General features: G+C 38.1%; 1 protein-coding gene, 2 long non-coding RNA genes and 1 other non-coding gene across 7 annotated transcripts in view; 2 read left to right on the top strand and 2 right to left on the bottom strand.

Moving 5' to 3' along the window:
- Positions 1-170: 170 nt before the first annotated feature.
- LOC148728377 (uncharacterized) lies at positions 171-10,392 on the top strand. The gene is made up of 2 exons (XR_016002455.1): positions 171-1,124; positions 9,108-10,392. It is a non-coding gene; the product is annotated as an uncharacterized LOC148728377 (long non-coding RNA).
- On the bottom strand, positions 2,355-4,857 carry LOC148728378 (uncharacterized). Its single transcript, XR_016002454.1, has 4 exons — positions 4,772-4,857; positions 4,607-4,669; positions 3,460-3,543; positions 2,355-3,355 (listed from the first exon to the last, which is right to left on the bottom strand). It is a non-coding gene; the product is annotated as an uncharacterized LOC148728378 (long non-coding RNA).
- A 3,060-nt stretch (positions 10,393-13,452) lies between the features above and the next one.
- On the top strand, positions 13,453-13,534 carry Trnas-gcu (transfer RNA serine (anticodon GCU)). The gene has a single exon. It is a non-coding gene; the product is annotated as a tRNA-Ser (tRNA).
- Positions 13,535-13,662: 128 nt separating this feature from the next.
- The window catches only part of LOC111343906 (uncharacterized), a 30,608-nt gene continuing 21,450 nt past the window's right edge, over positions 13,663-22,820 (bottom strand). For all 4 annotated transcript variants that reach the window (XM_088763476.1, XM_088763477.1, XM_088763478.1 and 1 more), the window contains 12 exons: positions 21,668-21,814; positions 20,266-20,342; positions 19,906-19,958; positions 19,329-19,467; positions 19,009-19,116; positions 18,816-18,911; positions 17,888-18,045; positions 17,552-17,614; positions 17,030-17,152; positions 16,572-16,673; positions 15,357-16,244; positions 13,663-14,814 (listed from right to left, as the gene is read on the bottom strand). In XM_088763476.1, the coding sequence (XP_088619602.1) occupies positions 14,694-14,814; positions 15,357-16,244; positions 16,572-16,673; positions 17,030-17,152; positions 17,552-17,614; positions 17,888-18,045; positions 18,816-18,911; positions 19,009-19,116; positions 19,329-19,467; positions 19,906-19,958; positions 20,266-20,342; positions 21,668-21,814 (2,075 nt within the window). In that variant the 3' untranslated portion in view covers positions 13,663-14,693. The remainder of the gene's footprint in view (positions 14,815-15,356; positions 16,245-16,571; positions 16,674-17,029; positions 17,153-17,551; positions 17,615-17,887; positions 18,046-18,815; positions 18,912-19,008; positions 19,117-19,328; positions 19,468-19,905; positions 19,959-20,265; positions 20,343-21,667; positions 21,815-22,820) is intronic.

Below are 22,820 nucleotides of genomic sequence, written 5' to 3'. Positions count from 1 at the left end.
TCGTGTTGAATCAAACAATAACTAAAAAGGCAAGGGAAATTTCACCAAAAGCCACGAACCAAAGATTGATTTTCATCCTATTTGAAAAATGTCTTCAGCGATCCGCAGTGATCTTTATATGAAGTGTTTTCAATCTTGGGAAATTATCCACCTGTTTTTATTTCGGATTAAGCAACAGAGAGACTAGCCATACGAATTGATGCCACTTCGTGCCGAAAGAGCCTTTTTAGGACTTTAAGCTAAGCTCTGAACTAATTGGTATGTTTCACTTGAAAAAACCGTTTGTGTCAATATATCATGTGCATGTCCTAATATTGGTTTTAGAAGTTCTAAACTGACATCTTTTATTTTGTAATCAAAGCGAAAGATCCGGCGAAGGAACTAAGTCAGATGTCTGTGTTAGCCGGCATACTTTGAAAAACTGACCGATTTGATATCGTAAAATCTACGAAAGCTTTCCCGCTATAAGTAGCTTGGTATCAAGGGTACGTGCCCTTTCTTACACTAGATAAGTCCTTAGACATTCCTACGCTCATAGGGAAGCATGAATGTTTATTTAAGCTCTTAGCCTTGACATGTGCATGACGCATTAGCAATGGGAATGGCTACGCCATGACCAAGAAGGGAAAGAGGTTCTTCGTTATGCAAGAAAGAACATTTGAAGGGTTTGAATGGGAATTTGCCGATCTCATTTGGGGAAGACAGTAACTAAAATGTTTAGAGTACTTTGGTGGGCTAATAACTATGGGGTAAAAATTTTCCATAGACAGTTTTCCACGGCATCAGCCAGTATGGACCCAGTCAACCAAAGCTTGCTTGACCTGTAGAGACGATGGCCAAACGCTCCAAACGCTATTTTTTAAATTACCTTCAATCAAGATTCTCTTTATCAATGCTTTCCTTTTTCACGTGGCCCTTTGGCAATTTAGGAAAATTGAAACGGAACAGCCTGGTTTTGCGATCTTCCTGTAAGTTACAGAGTCGGATGAGATAATATTACCTAGAGTTGGATGACAATCATAAATAAATGTATTTTTGTTCAGAAACCATTGGACTGTCTTATCAGGGATAGATTCAGCTGAACTAAGCTTGTTTTACTTATAGACAAGGAGGGCAAAAGTCTGGTAAGGAAAATTTTCCAAATCCGCTTTAATCATGAATCGCTCTGTCAATGTCTAATTTTTTTCACGTGGCTTTTTCGGCATTCTACGACTCGTTTTAGCTGCACCTCTTGTTAAAGAGAGAAAATGAAATGGGCCATTTCAGAGTCATGTTGCAATGTTGTTTTCTCGATTGTAACTGACTTAGTTAAATATTTAAAATACGTCATTGTCTCGAACATCGCGTGGGTAGCTCAATAATGCAATCCTCGCCGTATGTTTTCTCTTGTCCAAGTGCACACTTACAAACGTGCGTTTTTGGGTTGGTAAGAAAAACTATTTGATATGTCAAATTCGGACGTGATTTATCAGACGTTTAGCAACGCACTTCTCAATGGAATAATTTAGACTTGAACGTGAACGGAGAAAATAGTCTGTGCTTAAACTGTTTTTTCAGCTTGTGGATCAGCTTTGACATTAGATATTGCTAAATCCAACTTTTATTTGAGATAGAGCTCAGATAGGGGATTTTTGTTTTGTTTTGTTTTGTTTTGTTTTTTTTTTCAGCAATTTCATTCGTAATCGTAAGACCTTTAAAAAAAGACGGGGGCAGGACAATTCGAAATTACGCACCACCAAACACACGATAGAGACGCCTGAAAATAGCTTCTCTTTCCTGCCTCCAAACTGGTCAGGCTATAACTTTTAGAATAACAAGATTCGAATATTACTTGCTTAGAAGCAAAGAGGACAACAGCAACGAATACGGTACTATGCAAAAGTAATAGTAGCAACTCGAGAAATACATTTTGGGTTGGGTATTCTGGAACCCGTAGGACATTCAAGAACTCCAATTCTAAAAACATCTAAGGGAAACTGAGAAAACAAAGACAAACGTATATTACCAACTAAAACTTTCTCAGATAACGGGTGAACGCCAGTAAATCAGACAATTCAGTCACACTTCTTTGATTAAGGATTCGCTACAGCTGTACGTTTGGACTCAGAAAAATTGCCATTCTCGATCAATATTTATTATCTAAATGACAACAACTGATCCCCATACAAACTTCTTCCTATCTTTGTATTTGCCGAACATCCTTTTTCGAGTTACAGTTTTCTTTATTCGTTGTCTGCTTACAATAAATTTACAATAAGTTATTGTTTACAATAAGTCTATGAAAACGTTTATTCAGCTGAATTAGACTAGCTAAGAGGCCTAGACATTTCGAAATTGAGTCAAAGCATACAAAATACAGAAAATGCTCACTTTATTTCTGTGTGATTTATTTTATGGTAGAGTGAAGACAGAGAAAAAATAATTTCCCGCTAATTTCATGATCTCGGACAAATACTCAGAGCAAACAAGATTGGATGCTACGGAATCGCCTTTTGCTTAAAAAAAAAGTGGAAATAAATGAGTACGAATTAGGTTTTGAATTGACCCTTTAAATCCTAAGTTCTTAACTTTCTAGACCGCTTCTGGGAGATTAATTAAATCTGGGAAAATCGGCGACGTCGCACGAAGGCCCCTAATTGCGTGAAGCTGACCATATGCTTTGAAGGAACAAAATTTTGTACAGAAAATTGTTTAAAATATCAAATGTTTCCTGAAAATAACGAGGTTTCATGAAATAATTGATAATTGCAAACACTGAACTGAGTTTCGGTGAACTTGAAATGCACATGCAAACTACACCATACAAATGTTCCTGATGGTAGTAGCTATAATGATTGTAATTTTCTGATAAAATTATAATATCGATTCATATAAAACTTAGCTCAACCAAGTACGCATGTATCCAGGTAAATGTTACTTAGACGAAATACAAGTCGTGGTATTATACATTCAAGACTAGCTTTAACAGATTTGGTCTCTGTACCGACTGATGTCGCCAACTAGACAAGATTATTTTTGACATTTTCACCTTTAAAAGAAGTCGTCATCGCTACTGTATTAGATCGTTTTACCTTGTGCGCACAAAGTCCGACCATGGTCTTTTTTTTCTTTATAATGGGAATTTCGATCTTTTGTTTCAGTAGTCAATTTAATGTTTTTTCCAAATGTGTTCTCAGCATGGTAGAGAAATGAGGAATGGCGAAAAGACCACGACAAAAAACACCCACGAAGAACCTACATGTCCACCATGTACCACTTGTCAAACTTTCCGTTTTCTTTAACGCAGTCTCCTTGTTTTTACAAATGGCGATTTTTTATTTGAATTGGAGGAGTGAACGCAAGGACCATTCACAAACTACAAACAGAACAACAACAAGATGTAAGCAAAAACTATAAAGTATGTGTATATCATAGGCCGCATTCAGCCAAAAACTGGCGTCAAAACTCCAAAATAATTACCTATTCATCCACTTCGATTTTCGCACGCCAGCCCGTTGCGCCATCCCATTGCGCCGGTCATTGCTGAATTGATAGCTCGGGCTCCTACAAAGTATCGTAGATATGATAAATTGTGGAATAAATTTTTTATTTTGAGTTTATGTAAAGAAAATTCTAGGAAGTGATAGCCCATCTGAATAGCATAGATAAAAAAATAAAAATTGAAGGTGGCGACAATATTGGAGGCACGAGCATTTTCTTTTCTTCCAAAGCTATTCTTAAAAATATGATGGAAAGGGAAGGAAGACGAGTTCGTGATCTTTTGATTTCTATAGGGCCACAGCTACAAACACGTATACTTTTTCTTCAATGTTATTGTTCGGGGATGCCGGCGTTCAAGTGAATCTGGTGATTTTATTCATTATTTCATCCACCCAACCGGCTTTCGATGAGATTTTAACAGAGTGGCTGGCTGGGTAATAATGCTAGAGCCTTATGATACAACGTTCTCTACACTTAAAGTTATGATACGTTCAACAGACTTTTTTACAGATTTGGACCTTGTGCTGACCGATGTTATTAACCCAGCAGAGAAAATCATTTGACTGTGATATTTTGACTTTTGATCGCTTTTCCTCCGGTGCTCAAAGTCCATCAACAAAATTATTTTTCCTCACAATGGGCATTTCGATCTTTTTTCCAGAAGTTAAATTTAATGTTTTTTAAATGTGTTCATGTGTTCACAGCGTACATGTAATAGAAAGAGCATGTATGGCGCAAAATTAAGAGTGGCGTGGTGTATCATGTGGGATAATCTCCACTTTATTCCGAATTTTTTTTTTTTTTTTCACTTCCTTGTATTTTCAACTTGGCACATTCTACCGTTACTTAATCCTACAAAATCTCTATCCATCTGTTCCAATTTTACTAAGAACTAAGGAATAATTGGTGAAAACTTCCGTGCGAAATTATCCACTGACTTTCGCAAGTCGGCGACGTCTAAGAGACAGTTACATGAAGGCAGAGGGATCGAAAAATGCTCACATGTAAAGCTGCTTATAACGTGCAATATGGACTCTCAGAAATTTGTGTTACAATAGTGTTTAATTAGGTTGATTATGAGCTGTTTTAGCAAAAACATTTAAAAAAAAAATGGGCTAGAGCTGACCTCGAAATACATCCAGTCAATGAAATATGCTGTGTATACGCTTGCCACAGATTTGATATCCAACTGGAAAAGAAAGAAACCTGATCTAAATATAAAGTAGTGATTCACAAATGGCGACGTGAGATCAGTCACGACTGGAAACAAAGTAAGGAAAGAAGTACGTGCCCCTTTTCGAGCAAATGCCCAGATACGCCATCATCCAGAGCCAAACAATAAAAGCACTTATGATTTGTCATCCACTCAGCATTTTATTAGTATGACGCATTACCAAGGTCACTGTGAGCCAGATTAGTTGCATAACATTGCAAATTGGTAAGAGTTTGTGCTGGATTCCTGACGCATCTTTATAAGCCGTGACCGCGACGGGACTCTGTAATCGCATCATGGAAAGAGTAATTTCTAAGCTTCTTAACCAATTTATGGTCGAAAACTCAATAAAATAGGTTATTTAAGATTTTTGCTTTTGTCCGCCGAAAAGGTGGTGCTCTGACCTCTTAAATAGTTATCGCTAAAATGCCCTCACCACTGTATTGAAATCTCGTCATGATTGAGATGATTTGATGAATGAAAAATTTAGGGTTGCTTCGGGTAGGAGTTCCAACAAGCTTTTCAGTTTTCTGCCCTCGGGAGATGATCCTTTAATTCATGACTTATTGGTGCTCGCTTCGATTGCACTATAACGTTTTATTTACAACAGAAGATGGAAATTTTATGCTGTTTTAAAGACGTTTTGTGGAAAAATTATGGTAATCTGTTTGCTTTGCAATGGCAATTATGAACCAAAACGCGAATCAAGTTTAGATCCCGAATTATACGCTTTTTGAAAGCGTTCCACGAACTGACTATTTTTCTAACAATCAAAGTTAGGTTCCGTATTACTAGCCATTGGCAAATATCTTGAATTATTTTCATATTATCTGTTATGGTGGAGTGAACATCCAGGAGACGTTTTTCAAATGATCACAGCACACTCGGGATTCTCGTCTGCTACAAAAGATTTTTGAATGCCCCCTAACCCCCTTAACTTTCCGCGCACACTCAGTCAGTCTGTGATAGTTCACTTAGTTACGGTTACTCTTATCGCAACCGAAGAATTCCAACGTTAGAATTCAAAGTATTTTCCGGAAGTTTTGGTTTGTTTGATAAAGACAGAGATAGAATGTGTCTCCTTGAAAATGTTTGTACAAAAACGAAAGAACATTACGCGATACGATGTTGACTAAAGTTTCGTGTGCGTAGGTGTGAGGTAGGTGGAGTGTAAAAATGTCAAGAGCGGACGTGATAGTTCAAATGTTTATCAAACATTGTTTTAGTGATGAATAAAGGGTGATAGTTTCTAAAGAAACTGTTTGGGGCTGCATCGGTGGGGGTAACGAATTAATTTAAATATATCAACAAAGTTGAAATGGCAAATTGGCCAGCTCAATTGGGAGAGCGCCGGACTGCCGTGCGGGAGGTCGAGAGTTCAATACCGGCCGGACCAACACTCAGGGTCTTAAAATTAACTGAGAAGAATATGCTTCCTTTCTCAACATCAAGAAATGGTTAGATATTCTAGTCTTCTCGGATAGGGACGAATAAATGGAGGTCCCGTCTCCTGCAGGGTTAGGGGTAGGAGACGTTAATTTCCCACGCACGAGATTACTGTGTGATGGATGTCCTCCCCTGGGGTGGGATGGGTGGGAAAAGGTGAGGTCGTTACATGGACTAAAGCGGCTGCCAGAGGCGCCTGATAATGCTGACGTCCGATCTCAACCTTAGTAAATATTATTGTAAGCGCATTGAGATTCTTAAATGCGTATTAAGAACGTTCATTATTATTATTATTATTATTATAGAAGCTGACGTTTCGAGCGTTAGCCCTTCGTCGGGCTAACGCTCGAAACGTCAGCTTTTATAATCGTAACGGTGGTCAATTTACCATTTCAACTTTGTTGATATATTCAAATTATATTGTTCAATTGAGTTTTACAGACTGATCCGACATGAACGTGACTGTTCAAATGTTTGTCAAACATCGTCCTCTTGAGTTTACAGACTGATCTGACGTAAAGGAGACCTGTTTTCAAATTAATGGAATTACAGGGACTGGTATGAAAGTGTAAAAAAAATTTCGGGATCGGAAGCTGTCCCTGTGTCTTATTCCTGTCTTATTTAATATTTCATGAAAGCTTGTCTGACTAGTTTTTATCTAGAATCCTTTTCATGTATCTGAAGATACCGGTAACCACGCCAGTAATCACGCCGCTCGTGCATCCCCTACTGAAGAGAACGACATAATCCTTTCCTGCTTGTTCCACCAAATAAGTTTGACCGGCGTTCCATGATAAAGTAGTTGAAGAAAGAAATAAAGGTGCTATTCGCATTTTTATGGGTTTAAGACCGAGGAAACTTCAACTCTCCCACTAGGAATCGAGCTTAAGACCTACACTCCAATGCTTTATCGCACATAAGCATAGTAACTTTAATGGGGGCTAGCTCACCAGAGTACTCTGTAGCTGAGTGGTGGAGCATCGCAGCGCTTTGAACCCCCATTGTAAGGGATTCAGGTCTTACCTGTGTCCAACGCTAGCGACAGGAAGAATTTTATCTTCACTCTTCATTTAGATCATCACTACGTAGAAACATTACTTATTGACACTCCTTTCCTAGCAGGATGCAGGAAATTTGTCACTAAGGACCTAGTTAAACGGCTGGCCGGCCACGAGCCTCCTATAATGATGAGCGTCCAAAGTACCTTTTCGAAGATCGTATGTTTGGCTCCAATGGGGAAAACTTGGAATTATTTGTAGACAAGTGTGTCTTTGTCATTTACTGAAGAACATAATCTTTCGGGGACTTAATTTTTCATAATTCCACTACCTAATCAAAAGTTTAGCATCTTTCTCACTGCATAAGGTTTAAGAAATGTCTTCTTTTTTTAAAGGCACAGCAGACGCCCCTAAATGACTTAATGAGGTTTCTGTTGTATTCTTCCAAAATAATTCGGCGAAAAGAGCCTTACTGAGGTTGCTATTCTGCAGACATCAGTAGACTCGAAAATTCTAAGGTACAGAAACTTACTATAACTGGTTATTTATCACCAACGCCATTGAGAGCCCAAGGATTATTTTCAACGTTAATAAACAAACAAAACACTGAGGCAAGGGAAAATAAAGGAATGGCTGAGAAGTGTGCAACCACCAATAGTCTATGGAACGGCACCTGTTTTGTTCTCATATAATTTTGTATTATCAACGGGGTTGATAATATAAATTGGCCGCTGCAAGCTGTTTCTAAAGCTGAAATTTTGAACGTTAGACCCTCGTCGGAGCATAGTTGGCATCCATAAGAGGGAAGATCTTTCCACCAACTGTCATTTTAGGGATGATTTATTATCGTAGTTTCATGAACTTGCTGCTGAAAACATAAGAATACTCCAAGATCTCAGCATCATAGGGTGTGGTTTATGGCCTCTCATCAGTGTTTCACCCTCAGCAATTCACCCTTTGCACCTCCCTTCTGTCAGGTTTGGAGTGTCGATATTCTTTCACCTAATAAGCATTCTTAAAAAGTAGTAACGGGACGGATTTGCCTCATGCTTTTTTGCACTCCAGATTTTTATCCAGGATTAAGGTTCTGAATGGAGCCAATTAAGTAAGTGGAAAAATTAAAGAATTACTGAACAGACAAGTCAACCTCTGATAGCATAAACATATGGAAAGGCACACATCCTTAAACAGTCGGCAGTAGGGGTTTCATTGGCGGCGGTACACCGCCGTCAGCCATCAATTATTGAAAACTCTGTTCCTGTTTCTGATATCATAAATGTATGCATCTTACAAATAAAGTATCAAATCTTTATTATTCAAAAGTGTTGGCGGTTGTCTGTTCATTTAATCGCACTGTTTACTCCTTTCTTTAACAAAGATGCTTGTTTATTCGCTGTCTGTTTTCTGGTTTTCTTCCTTTCGGAACTAGTGAAGCATTCTTTGATCAAAATGGCACTTCACAGATTAGATCTGTTTGCTGACTGATGTCGTCAATGATGACATTTTGACTTTTCTAGAAAATTCACATCGGGTAGTGTTCCTGCGCATAAGGTTTTCATTTTTTACCCAGATCGTATTCTCCTTCATATACATCCCATTCATCTTACAACATATCAACAAGTTTTCAAGATGTTCGTAACTTCAAATAAACAAGAGAAAGGATGCAAGGAAAACAATATTCGGTGCTTTATAGACAACTATCACAAAACGTTTATGTGCCATATTTTTGCGGCATCGCATATCATGTAAGTAATTTCACGATTCTCGAAAGTGTCTCGACGAGTGCCGTTAAGGGGGCCAAAATTCTCTCAACACTTACAACTAAAAACGAAACGTTCATTTTGACCATTTCCCCTTGTTTTCTCTTGTTCCCATTTCACTTGTTGACCGAATTTGACACTTTCTATTGCAATATCTTGCTGAATAATTTACTCCTAGTGACTGTACTAACAAATACTTTTTTCTTATAGGCTAAAGTCTTAAAGTTAAGCTCATGTCATTGACATAAGAAAGTGCGATCTTTCAGTGGGTGCTGCTATGAGGAAACCTGTTTTCCCTCATTAGCTTAAAAAAACAATTCTACTGGTGGCCCTTGTGGTTAACTATGCGTCATACCAACACTGTGGCCGCGAACTCTGACTTCCCATTGTATCATTTCGGTTTTATGAAATTGGGGTAGGAAGTTCTACAAGTGACCTTGTGGTTGTTTTTGCGTCATACCAATGTTTTGGTCAAAAACTCTGATCTCTCTTTTTACAGATCATTTCCGTTTCATTAAATTAGAGGCGATAATTCTATTGGTGACTCTTGCGGCTGGTTATGTGTCATATCAATATTGTGTTCAAGAGCTCTAACTTCTCGTCGTATCATTTCAGTTTTATGAAACTTGGAACAACAATTCTATTGGTGACCCTTGTGGTTGGTTATGCGTCATACCAAAATTGTGGTTAGGAGCTCTGACTTTTCGTTATATCATTACCCGTTTATGGAGTTCAGAACTGCTCTAGCGTAAGTTCTCTATTGGATAGAAAAAGAACACTTAGCATTCTGCACGGGCAGCAAAATACGTTTGCCTTTGCTAATGTTACTTTGTCAAGTATACGCAGTAAACTCGGACTTTAATCTACTTCTCGTGTTTCTTAGATCTTTTGCCTTATATATGTGCCTTTGCTTATTTATTCTCATTCGCATTTCTCTCAATTGATTGCTCATACATGTAAATAATAACCTCTCTCATTTTTGGAATCTTAGGGAATATATTTTCTTCTAATTGTACATAGATTTAGCTTAGTATCATTTACCTGTTATTGTAAGTAATTTAATTGTATTTTTATGTCAGTTGGATCGTCCCCAGTTAGTCCTTGCCTTTCACCGATACATCAGAAATTGAAGTTATATAAAGTTGTTAGGTTATAGTATGGCTGTGTAAAGCTTCTGGATGCCCAGATCCTAAGCATGATAGTTGGGCCGTGCAAGCCTTCAGTGTGCTCTGTTCTGTTGTAGAGCAGTTAGGAAGCGGCTAAAGCGCTAAAAATGGGGAGAAACAAGTGATTACGTCTCGTGTTTCTCCACTTCCTTCGTGCTCTAGCCGCTTGGCCATGGTGCGTTCTTTACAACGGAACAGAGCATAGTCAAGGCATCATTATTCGTTAGCTAACCACTGAATTGTCAACAATTATCTGTTCGGGATTATCTATCACTGAATGTAAACAAAACGGTTGCAGTAAAAAGAAATAAAAGCCATCTTTTATTTACTGTAATAGAATGCATTTTCTATTGGTTTAGTGGTGTTAATTCCAGACGTGTCTCTCAACGTCCCGCGTGGGTTATTATGTCAGTCAACCTATAAAAAGTGAGGTCTTTTGTTTTCATGAAGTAAGTCTAAGTTTTCAATGGGTTCATCGGTACAATGACGTTAGGTTTTTCTCCAATTTGGGCACTCGTAATATCTCAGTTCTTTTATAAAGGTTTCTTAAAGTGCCCCTGAGATCGAACTTTACTTATATCATTTTTTTTCATTTTCGTGTTCAATGTTTCTCCTTCAGTTACTCTGCCAAATTTCAGTATAGACCGAGCACCAGAAATATCTTTTTTCGGGCCGTTAAATTCGCGATTTCGTGTCCGCCATTATTCGACCATGTTCCCGAGGTTGATCGCAGGACTCAGAGGAAGTGACGTCAAAGGCTTAACGCGAAAATCTCACATGGCGAAATGTCAAGAAAACATAACAGAGTCCTTTACTCTATTCTTACAAAAAATAAACAAAAATGACTAGGCTCGATGCGTAATTCAAAGCTGAAGTAGTCGTGCAGACCATGCTGTAGGTATTTCTCTGCATCGGAGCCTTGCAAATAGATCACAGCGGGACAAACGGATGCGATTTGTGCGAACTCGCCGAGCAAACTTCAATCCTGCAGGAATATTTGTGATCTACTCCGAACACTTCCCGGAGGACTGTTTCGAGAGATCTGTGTACCTTGAAAGATCTAGGCGAAGAATTCTGTCGGGTTCAGTGCCTACTGTTTAAAAAAAGGGACAAGAAAAAACGTCCTCTGTGCGATCTCGACGAAAGTGAAGTCTACGAACTTCCACGGGTTTTGTCACCTTTACATATGCGCTGATCAATATCCACCTTTAACAACTCTCTGGCAGAATACCCTCCACAAAGGAAAGTACTCGGTGAACATTGTAAATAAGAATGATAAAATAGCCGAGTTGAGGAATGACATTTCTGACCTCAAGGAGCTCACTTTTAGACAAAAGAGATGAAAAATACAATTGTGTGCTCTGGCTTTAGTATCAGCGAAAGTAGAACAAACAGCTTAAGACACATCAGGGAGCGTAGAAACACTTTAAAATGTAGGCTTCCAGCCAAAAATCCGAGAAAATGAAAATGTATTTCCTCTCAAACTATCAACCATCTGACAGCCAAGCCAGGGTGCTATCTAAGGGTCTCAAACAGTCATCCCAACACCCGTGATAAACGAATGTGAAATCAGGCCAACTTTTGCGAGATTTATTCGCAAGACGAATGTGCCTCCGTTACACCTTTCACGGACAAAACAAAGAACCATTACCGTTTCATATCAAACTGAATGCTACCGGCTCAGACTTCTATCGCCCTTCAGAGCTACTTGGAAAATTGTCATAACACAATTTGCAGACTGTATCTAAGCCAAAAAATACTTTGTAATGCAACGAGGTCACGGCTTTGAAAGAGTTGAAACAAACTCTGCTTTGAACCTCTCCGAAGCACTGACAACAATAGTCATCATGAATAAGATAGAAAAAACAAGAGGCCGAAGTGCAACTCAACAACAGAGTTCACTTCAAGCCTCTCAAAGCCGACCGATGGTAAAAAAAACACGCAGGAAAGCGTTAATGAGATCATTGACCAAATGTATCGGGGCAAACACATAAATGGCTTAGAAATGATGGCTTTCACAAACTCCCAATATCCGCCTAGCCTTGATACACAATCAGTCATTGCCGAAAACAATTTTTATATATCACTCGATCATTTCTTACAAAAAAGGAAAATCCCTTACGACAAGCAAAAATACAATTTGAAGGCGATAAAGCAATGTGACCACAAAGGCCACATGGGGAGTCCGTGCCATTCTGTATTTATCTTTATTCGCATGGCAAAAATTCATCGTTTGCTTGCGCAAAACTATCCACAGAAGCTTCAAATGATTTCTGGGACAACTCATCGTCAGACAAAATCGACATTTCACGACTGACAACGAAATAGTTCTCAAAAAAGCAATATGTGTGATTCTCTTTGCAGCGGACATAGAGAGTTGTGACAATGCAAAGCATAAGTTTGTCGAGCCTTTGAAGTCATGATGACGTTTCCTGCTGTACCATTGCGGGCTCGGCTGGAATGTTTTCAGCAATGGCGGACGATTTTTGGACGACTTTGAAGCGGTAAAAATTGGTTATCGAAGGTTTATTTTGAGTTTTTAATGGCAAAAAAGGATTTTAACTTGACCCAATTCAACATTCTGTAAAAGAATTAGCCCAAAAGAAAATGGTCAATTTTCGTCTCAGGGGCGCTTTAAGATATCACTGCATTATCTTTACCGCTGCTACGACTCCAGAAACGCGCCGGCGCACACGAATCAATCAAACTCAGTGCGACTCTACTGGATTCCATTCCAAAATGTCTGTCAAATCTCCCTCAAATGTTTGATACAATTTAATGTTTTGTTTAAATTTTTCCCTTTAACAAATTTTGCCGGCTGAAGCTCATCAAAATTCTTAGTCGTAAATTTAGCTTTTAGTTTTTGGCAATTGTGACCTCGGTATCATGGTTGGATTTCTTTCAGCTTGCAATGAAAGCGTCTTATTAGGATGCATTGACGTTACAGGCTCGCGATCGTTTAAAAACCGTCACTCACACCCTTGGTACAAAGTTTATCTCTTCAAGAGAGAAACTGCTGCTGCCGAAATCAAAGGTTGCCACTATAATTTTTACCAAAGTTACGCCTACTCTGCAGGCTAGATTTCTTTCCCAGGGATATCGTTATGCGCCCCCACCGAATAAAATAATTATAAAAGAAAAAGAAAGGCCTCAAGACATGCCTTGAAGAATGTGCACCAATTTTGCTGAATTATTGTCAAACATTTACTCTTATTTTAACTGCCACTGGTATAATGATGTCTTAAAAGAACAATGACCCACGGGGAATAATTGTGGTGAACGAAAAGCTGCCGTAAAATTGTGAAACACTCGTTTGAGCACACTTGTTTTGCTTAGGCTGGTTTGTTGCTTTTTCTTTTCTTTTCCACTGTGCCACTTATTAGAGCGCGGACGAGGTGGCCGAGTGGTTAAGGCGTTGGACTGCTAATCCAATGTGCTCTGCACGCGTGGGTTCGAATCCCATCCTCGTCGGTTTGTTTTACATTTTGTAGTGTCCAATCTGTTTTGGGGTGCTACTACTAAAAGTGCATGTTAGCGGCTTTGAAAAGCCGTAAACGAGCTCACGATGGGTAGTAAATACTTTATCACAGAGTAAGCCATCACAACAATTCACAACATGAAACAAATGCGACTACATTACACTAGAGATACATTTCAAGTAATGGCAAGGTAGTTTAACATTACTCGTCTTGTTTCTGATTTTCGGGTAATTTTAGTCTGTTTCTCATACTCGTCTTATCACTTATTTTCAATCGATCTTAAAGAATGCCGAATGTGTCTGATAAGACATTCTACTATCCATGAAAAAACTAAAACAACAAGCAAACAACAAATAAAGCAAAACAAACAAACAAACAAAACAAACAAACAAAAAACGAACAAAAACAAAAAGGACAAGATGGAGGCAAAGGTTTTGAATGGCTCTCCAAAGTGAAAAGAGAAAAACAAAACTCTGGGGTATTCTTGTGAAAGGTGTTAATCAATCTCTAAAACGTTTTGTTGACTTTTAGTTTAGATTGTATGTTTTCTTCTAATGTATTAACAGCGGAGAGTTACTCTACTTAATTAAAGATCTTTTCAGTTTTTTTTTTTTTTTACAATAAACACTACGTATATCAAAGACAGAATGCTAATGAACCTAGCTGTTATTTTGAGCACTACTTTGTTTTTTTTTTGTTTTTTTTTTGTTTTTTACCGGCTATGATCCGTTACTGGTAAAATTTTGATAGAAGATAAATAATTCTGAGTAGCCAATCATAAGCTCACCTCACATCGGTTGTAAAACACGAGCAGTAACAATACGATAATATACTTGTTGTTCATTAATTTACTTAGAGTTCGGAATGTATGTCAAATAGTAATAAAACACAATAGGCGCCAGCTTTGTAGTTTTTCTGAATACCGTTTGATGTAAAATATCAGAAAAGCGTCCCTTCGCGAGAAAGAGAGTGCGTTCAAGAACCAACTAATCAGCTGTAGTTGGTTAAGTGAGAGGACATGATGAGTCCAAGTTGCCCCAATGAACGTCTCTGAGGTTTCGCACGAGCTTCCTAAAGTAAAACTGACGTCCTTTGAATTCTTGGTCGACCTCAGTGCCAAGCACTGAGTAAGTTCTCTTAATCTTGTACTGCTAAACCGTGGAAACTTTTGCACAAGGATCTGATGATCTTTGAGACCTGAGAGGTCTCTTCGTTGAACAAGGCGTGTTTGCATTCGTTTCTTCAGAGTACAGTGGATTCGAGTGATTGATCCTGTGTTAAAAAAAAAGAAAAAGAAGGAAATATTTTCTTCGGAGCACTTTCATCGGAAAATTGTCACATACAGTCGAACATGAAGTCACAAAGAGGTGACCGCTTAAGAGAGGTGAAAAATACAATAATGAAAGAGAAAAAATGTGCTTTGACAACCGACCGCTACAGGGTGTCTGCTTGATACAGTTCAGCTTAATACAGGTTCGACTGAACTTGTAAAAAAGTTTGATGGATTGATCTAAATTGTAATTATGGACGATTAACAATGATGACGGGATTGATGAGATTCCAACACACATGAACATGTGATCCCCATCTCACCCCCCCCCCCCTACCCCCCCAACAGTTCTGAAGCAATGCTGCTAACTCATTTATTTACCTAGATTGTCTATCTCTCTTGTGTTCTATATTGATTCCAAAGAAAATATGTTTCAAAGTACTATGCTGGGCTAACTGAAGCTGAAGCAAACATTTTTATAGAGGAAGTTAAAGACCAACGAACACAAAACTCTATTTAGATGCTATTCCATCATGCTACTCACTTTTTCTTGGAAGAGAAAAATTGCTTCATAACATCCTTAAACCTGCGTTTATTCTTAACGCTGACATCGTCAACTTGATCGTCTCTTTCTACAGACAACTCATCCTGTGTATTTTCCATTTCGGCAGACACCCAGTCACCCCAGCTCCTCCTATTCAGCTGAGATAGTTTACGTTTAGGTTCATTTGTTACCGAAACATTGGTGAGCGATGAACTACTAAGCTTGTCTCTTTTCTCTTTTAAGATTTTTTGAGTTCTGTTGTTCAGTGTGTTTGATGGTGAACTCCCGGGTGTTTCAGAAAGTCCAGAATCTGCCAGACTTTCTTGGGAAATTCGCGATAAGCTCTTCTTGCTTCCCGTTGAGGGCGATGAGTCTCCTGACACCACACTAGAGCAAACTGACCTTCGAAAATTATCAGATGGCCTCCTTTTTGATGAAAGTGTTTGGCTCCTTGGTATCCACACATCTCCTGTACACTCAAGTGAATCATCATCCTTTGCTAAACTAGGGTCCGATAACACCTTGCCCTTGATTCTCTGCTGATGCTCTTTTAATTGATCATTAGTCGACAAATATCCTAAAGAAACTGGACGAGGTCTCGCACGAGACACAACAGCATTTTTTCTAAATGGAGTGCACGGTGGTGTTCCACTCACTCTAACGTCTTTATCATCTAAGCTCACATTTGCATTTTCATCCTCATTTTGGCCTTCAGCAAGTGCATAGTGTTTATTTTCATTTTCGTTTGTTTCGTTTTCCTTTGCTCTCCCATCATTTTCACTCAAACTTTCGCTTTTGAAAGGTTCCTCTGTTGATCGACGCCATTTCCTAGAACGCCGTTGCCAATTCCTGATGAGACTATCCGCTGCCATTCGAAACACATTTTGCCTGAGAACACAATAAAAACAGTGGTGTTCATTTTTAGACTTGACAACTTAAAGACAGCAGTGTTCGTAAGAGTGAATAAAAGAGTAAAAATGAAAGACAACTATAGATAGAATCACATAATTTGTTAGATATCATATCAATTTGATCCCTAGTCAACTGCACGCCCCGTTTTCGAACATTTCCCTCCAAATATATGTCCTCCATCAACAAGTGCCGTTTTCCTGTACATTGTTCCATTTCACCTCTAATCACCACAGTCTATGGTTGATTAATGGTATGGCTTTACGAAAAAAAGCTCTCTCCTCTTCAACTCCAATTTAAACTCACCCTTGATTCTTGTTATCTTTTAAATCCTCAATCGCCTCTTCTTCAATGGCGGCCATCTCTTCATATGTCTCTCTCTCGTAGGATGTTTCACCACCTGATGCACTGTGAACACGAAAAAAATTTAAAAAAAGGAGCAGTCGTTATGTCGTGTCTCAATCTCGTATCGAAACCGATCTGAATGGATAATCAAAGCCACACAAACTACACCTTTTGATAACAATACCAGAAACCTTTGTACATCAGGTATGTGGCGTAAACGATACTGAAAGCACACTACTTTTTTGTACTTCAACCTTCCTTTATGCATTAAGCATCGGTGCCGTAAGCTACAACTTTATGTACATTATGTTTTGGTTATTGGAATTCCCTATGAATTTTTGCCTTCAAGAGTAGATCGTTCCTTTCTATATGCAACTTGTTCACCCATAAGAATTTCATAAGAATCCTGTGTAACTCACTTGTCCTTTGAAGTAACAGTTTGTTGCGTATCTCTCTCAGCTGATGTATCTTGAGAACAAGTCGTGAGTGGTCCAGAGGAGTCCATCGATATCGTTGACACACTGCTAGTTATCACAGACATGCTGTTTAAGGAGAAGAAGAACATTAAGATATATTAAAAAATGTATCTTACAAAACAGTCGATGGACTTTAAGTATATATATTTCATTCACAAGACTGATTAATATCGGGACCTAAACGATCCATTAAGATCACCGATCACTTCACGTGCACCTCCGCCAATGTAATCTATTGCATAACTTGCACTTATTGCAAAAAGAGTGAGCAATAACTGAGAGCGACCAACCATCACTGTTACTGTGTTTAATGGTAGTTTATGTTATACTTTCGAATATATTACAGCGGCTCTATAAATTCATTAGTTAGGAAGATTACGTAAAACTTTGAATAGTGGTTGCAATGTATGGTCACAATATGAAGAATTGCGGAACGTTTGGGGTTGCGTCCAATTAAATGCATACCTATCATTTTCTTGTAAAATTTGCCTGCTCTTCTGAAGTTCTTTCCCCTTTCTTCTCAACGACCTGAAACAAAAGTAGAAAAATGAGTTATTCTTTTCACTAGCTACTTGGGAATGAGGTGTTAAGGTCAGTGGCAATGCATTGACAGGGAACGCTTGGCGTTCATTTTCTCAAGTTAATCAGGAGAAAATTTAATGTGTATGCGCTGATATCTATATAAAGCGGCAATATATATTATGGATAAATTAACTCTTTTACACAGCACGGCTTGTGTCTGTTTTACTGACTGACAAAGATTTTCACATATTTACATTGTCAAAGAAGAAAAAAACTTACTTTCTCTTGAAGCTCCGTTTGAGCTGCGTGTTGTTTGCTAGTTTACAAGAGCTCTGGATGGAATCATTTAGAATGTTGATCATTTGTTTCATTGTTTCCAAGGCGTTCGCAATGTGAAAACTGTCAGGATGTCCAGCATCTGTGTACTTTGAAAGTTGCTATGGAAACAAAAACGTTTGTTTCATGAATACAAATTCTAGTTTTCTTTTTAACTGCCTGCATTTGATTTGATTATGAGTTCGTAATCTAAGCACTATTCAAATGTTTTTAAATCCATTTTTACCATAGCTAAAAAAAAATATATATAACGAATCAGCAGCGGTAAGGACCAATCGAAAGACTTGAGAACTGTTTTTGCCTCCTCGATCATCAGTTGTTATCATGTGATACCGCAGCTAGATGAAAAGTAATCGAAGTGTTTTAATATTCAACTGTTGCAACTCTAATGAAAATACTTTCAACACAATAACGGTTTCTTGGGAAGACAACGCCACGTATGATTAGATGCATCTGTTCAGCATTGAAAATTTGTGTGAAAGAAACATAGAAAATGACAAAAACGGTTTTGCATTTCCAAAAATCGTAATCGCTATGAGTGAGTTTCAAAATTTCTTAGTGAAACAAAAGTTCGCATTTCTTTGAATTAAGAAATAAAGAAGCCTTGACTGTGCTCTTTTCTGTTGTAAAAGACGCAGGAAGCGGCTAGAGCACGAACGAAGTGTAGGAGAAACAAGAGACGCAGTGGAGTGTTTCTCCCCCCTTTTGAAAAAAAGCTACACATAATCAAACTTGGCAGATGGCGTGACAGCTTTAACTCAGCTCCATGCTCTGTACTCTGATAGAGCACCCCCTTCAACCACTGGCAGCTGCAGCGCACATTATATCCAAACTTTATCATAATACTGAAAATTACCCTCTAGAGACCTACCCTGAGAAGAAGGACGTATCGAGGAAGTCGTTGTATTGGAGTAAGGAGAAAAGCAGGTAGATCTAGTCCCTCGCATTCTGAATTTGAGGAGCAGCTCTGAAAGAGAAAAACAATGTAAGGCGCATCACTATCATGTCTAAAAAAAGACTGGTACGAGTAACCAAACTGGATAGAAATCGTGCTATAAATTTACCTGTAAGAATTTCCTAAATTTATGTGATCCCCTTGAACTTTTGTTTATCACGCCTATTGCCCTAGGAAAGTTGTTGACGTAATTGGAATAGATTCGTAAGACATCGATCTGTGGAATAATGGAACATTGTTTGGTATTAAGCCAAGTGACAAAGAAAACAAACAAACAGAGGTTCAAAGAGCTCTTACAGCTTCGGACCAAAGTGAAAAAAAACCTACTCAGGAAGTTATTGTGTCTGAGTGCAAGTACGACTTTTTGAGGCCATACTTAAGACTGATTAACTTAGGCTGTTCTTTCAAAGCTTAAGAAGTGAAACTTACATGATAAGAGCTGCTTAATTTGGTAAAAATATCTCCAACAATGCCGTGTAATTTCCAGTTTTGAAGTCGTTCTTCTAAATCTTTCATAAAATGGGTGTGACTTGTCAAGATATGCACCAGTTCTCCAGGAAACAGCACACTAAAAGTATGTTTGCAAGTACAAGTAAGTAAAGCACATCATATAATAATCAAAATGTTGCAGGTCTTACAGGAATTACACTTTTATCGACTTGGCACCGAGCTGGGAACAATATATAGCCTGCGAGGCGCGTAGGTTTTAGAGCACTCCAAGAGAATATTTCTTCCTTCATTTTGGCCGCTTCGACCCTCAAGACTCGCAAAAAATAGCCAATTTTGCATTTTAGAAATGAACGATCGTGCTTTAAGAATTATTCGTTAAAAAGTGATGGAGGAGGCTTACAGAATGACTTGAAGCGCCAACAAAAACAATAATAACGGCAATGGTGATGACGACTATATATTGTTTATTCAAGTAGTAAAGCATACTTAACATTATTACAGTTTTATTGATCATTACTAATGATATATTAGAATGTCCCCTTGTAACTGTACTTACTCAATTTCTTTGGACGACATTAAATTGCTTTCCCTCATTGGTTCCTCAAAAACCTAGAAGTAAAATATAAAATTGGTATGATAAGAAAACTTTTTAAGAGTGCACTGTAAAATATCGTAATTCCAGAATTCTTGACGCTCATTCTGGAAAAATAATGGAATGGAAAACAGCTCAGAAAATAATTCAATTCAAGAGATGAACGTCACTTATTTCACAATGTTTCAAGGGTAAGTGTAAAAAAGTTTTTTTTTGCTTTTTAAGAGGTAAACATAAACGATATTTAGAGACAAAGTCTTCATTAACGAGTTCGGAAGACTCATTCATTCACTGTGACCTACAACCATGAAGTGCAAATCTTACCTCTTTAAGAGTCCTTAAGCAGGAGAGATACTTCTTCTCTGTCTCTAAGATCTCCTTAGCGACTTGATATCTCTTTTCTGTATTGAAAAAGTAAACTCAGACAAGTTGGCTTTATGGTATTTGAAGCAGACAAGTAAACAACTTTATCACGTCTCCAATCGATGATTAATCGTCGCGACGCTAGCGGAGAATACATTAACACTTATAAAATATAATGAATTAAAACGGAACACAATAATAATAATAATAATAATGATAACAGTAGTAATGATAGCAAAGAAGGAAGAAGAAAACACAGACAAACGAAAAACAGAGCGAAAACACAGAACAAAAAAGTGGCTCGTGAAATCATCAAGTTGAATAATTAGTTTATATGGGTGATAAAATACGTTTCCGGCCTATGATTAAGTATGGAACAAAATCTTTGTGGGAAGAAAAACTAACGAGCTTTCCTAAACCACCACTGCGTGTTACTTTACAACCGTTAAAATCTGATGGATTTTCAACGTTTCCACAAGATTTTTCATAAGTTTCTTCTGACGACATTTGCGATGTACATGCAATATAAAGCTGACCAGTCTTAATCGAGGTGATTGTTTGAACACTTCCTCGTAATTGTAGGGTAGGAAATATGCATTTTAAATAAATCATTTGTTCTTACAACAGATGTTGCAACCAAATGTGATCAAAAATTATAATGAAGGAAACTAATGACAGGCATTTAGGTGAACGGATGTGGACGTAGACTAACACAATATAAGTAAACTAAAATAAAAAAAATTGAAGGTGGACTTTGTGCACACCTTCCCTCCAGAGAACGATTATTTTAATCATTTAATTTACGGAACAATGTTAGTTCGTCACGGTTTTTTTTCTTATTCATCTTCTAGTTGCGTGTGGTCGCATTTTACGATGTATGCTAATAAACTGTAAAAGCTAATTAATTTCAAGTCTGTGTTCACGTGAAAGCGAGTTTCTTTGTACTTATTCGGCAAGCCTCTGTTTCCTACATGAGCAGTTGTGCATCTCTCCAAAGATCAATCAGAGACAGCAAAAATTCTGCTCTTTTTCAGCGTTACTATACTATGGTGTTAGCCTGAGTCAATTCAACGTTTAGGTAAGAGTAAAGGCACAAATTAGCGTAGCGCTTGGTCAAAGCATAATACTACACACGTGCATCACAGCTCTACGTCAGCTTCAAGTCTGGCCGTCGTATAAAGTTTGCTGCTGAGGAGAGGAATCCGCTGACAAAAGTCCAAAATCTGCCTTCTTTTCCTCGCAATTTTGATTCTAAAAGGTTCCCAAATAATTGAGAGAGACTGGCTATTTGACTAACGCGCAGACTCCTCTCCCTCGACAGCGCCACATATTAAACGGAGCAGAAATTATGAGGCATACATACCGTCTTTCTTGGTTCGCATACTGGGGGCCTGGAAGGTAAAAGTGTTTCTTCTTTCTCTCGTTCTTGGAGGTTGGTCGACGCACGCAGGAAGGACAAGGTTGGCTAACAGTTCATGTTTGGCTTTTGCTTGTATACTGAGCTGATTATCTGTGAAAAAAGGCAACATGGAATTCTACTTGACCTTTGGTTATATATACGCTGTTAGTGCGCATGCTTACCGAGATCAGCCTGATACATGCTTAGATGCAAGGGTAACCAGAGTGAAGTAAAATTGCAAATGTTGTTCGAAGTCTTCGTGTGTGTTCCAAAAGTTGCGTGATTCTCTACAGATTATTCTACTTGACTGCTACTTCAGTATCATTGGGCTCAAATTGACGCATTGTACACGAATTGGCGAGTGTTGTAAAACTCTTTAATACACAACTTCAAAATATTACAAATCAAGTAAATATGTGTCCATCGTCACTTAACTGAAAACGATCCTTTGTTTCTCACCCGCCTATGGATTCTCAAATCGATCGAATATCATTTCCAAGATTTTCTTTGTCATTTTTCTTCATTCTATTTATTTCTAATGCAGTTTGATTTAAATCAAACAGAAAACTTAATCTTGTTACCTTGAGAGTGACGATATTAACCCACGCAGAGATGTGTTAATTAACACACCTTAAATGTAGCGAACTGAAGAAAATCCTAAGAAACAATGATGACTGATCTAGAACAGTACAAAATGACAACGGTGACACGTGAAATGAAAACACGAGATCACGCAAATTCTTTCCGCTAAAAATTGCCGTTTCTCAGATTTTCGTGATACCAACCGCGAAAAATCGTTTGCGGTCACAAAATATTCATCGAAAATCCCTGTATACTGCGGTTGGATTTTAATAAATAATCATACGCCGCCACCCTCCCTAAACACCGTGTCGGCAAGAAAGAGGTTCTTAGGTTTCACATTCTCCAATAAAAAAAAAAATTGTTTGTAGTGAAGTTAACATTAACAACATCTCACCGTGGGTCCATCAAATAACCCGCACGTTGAAGTATTTTACGACATAATTTTGATCGTGTTCTAGTGATTTAAATATAACACACTAGGCCACCATGACAATAATTTCTAACATTCCTTTGATTTGCTATCGACGTGAAAACG

The sequence above is a fragment of the Stylophora pistillata genome, chromosome 6 (assembly GCF_964205215.1).
Source record: "Stylophora pistillata chromosome 6, jaStyPist1.2, whole genome shotgun sequence".
NCBI lineage: Eukaryota > Metazoa > Cnidaria > Anthozoa > Scleractinia > Pocilloporidae > Stylophora > Stylophora pistillata.
The sequence above is the reverse complement of the archived record's forward strand: the minus strand, read 5'-3'. Positions and strand labels throughout refer to the sequence as shown.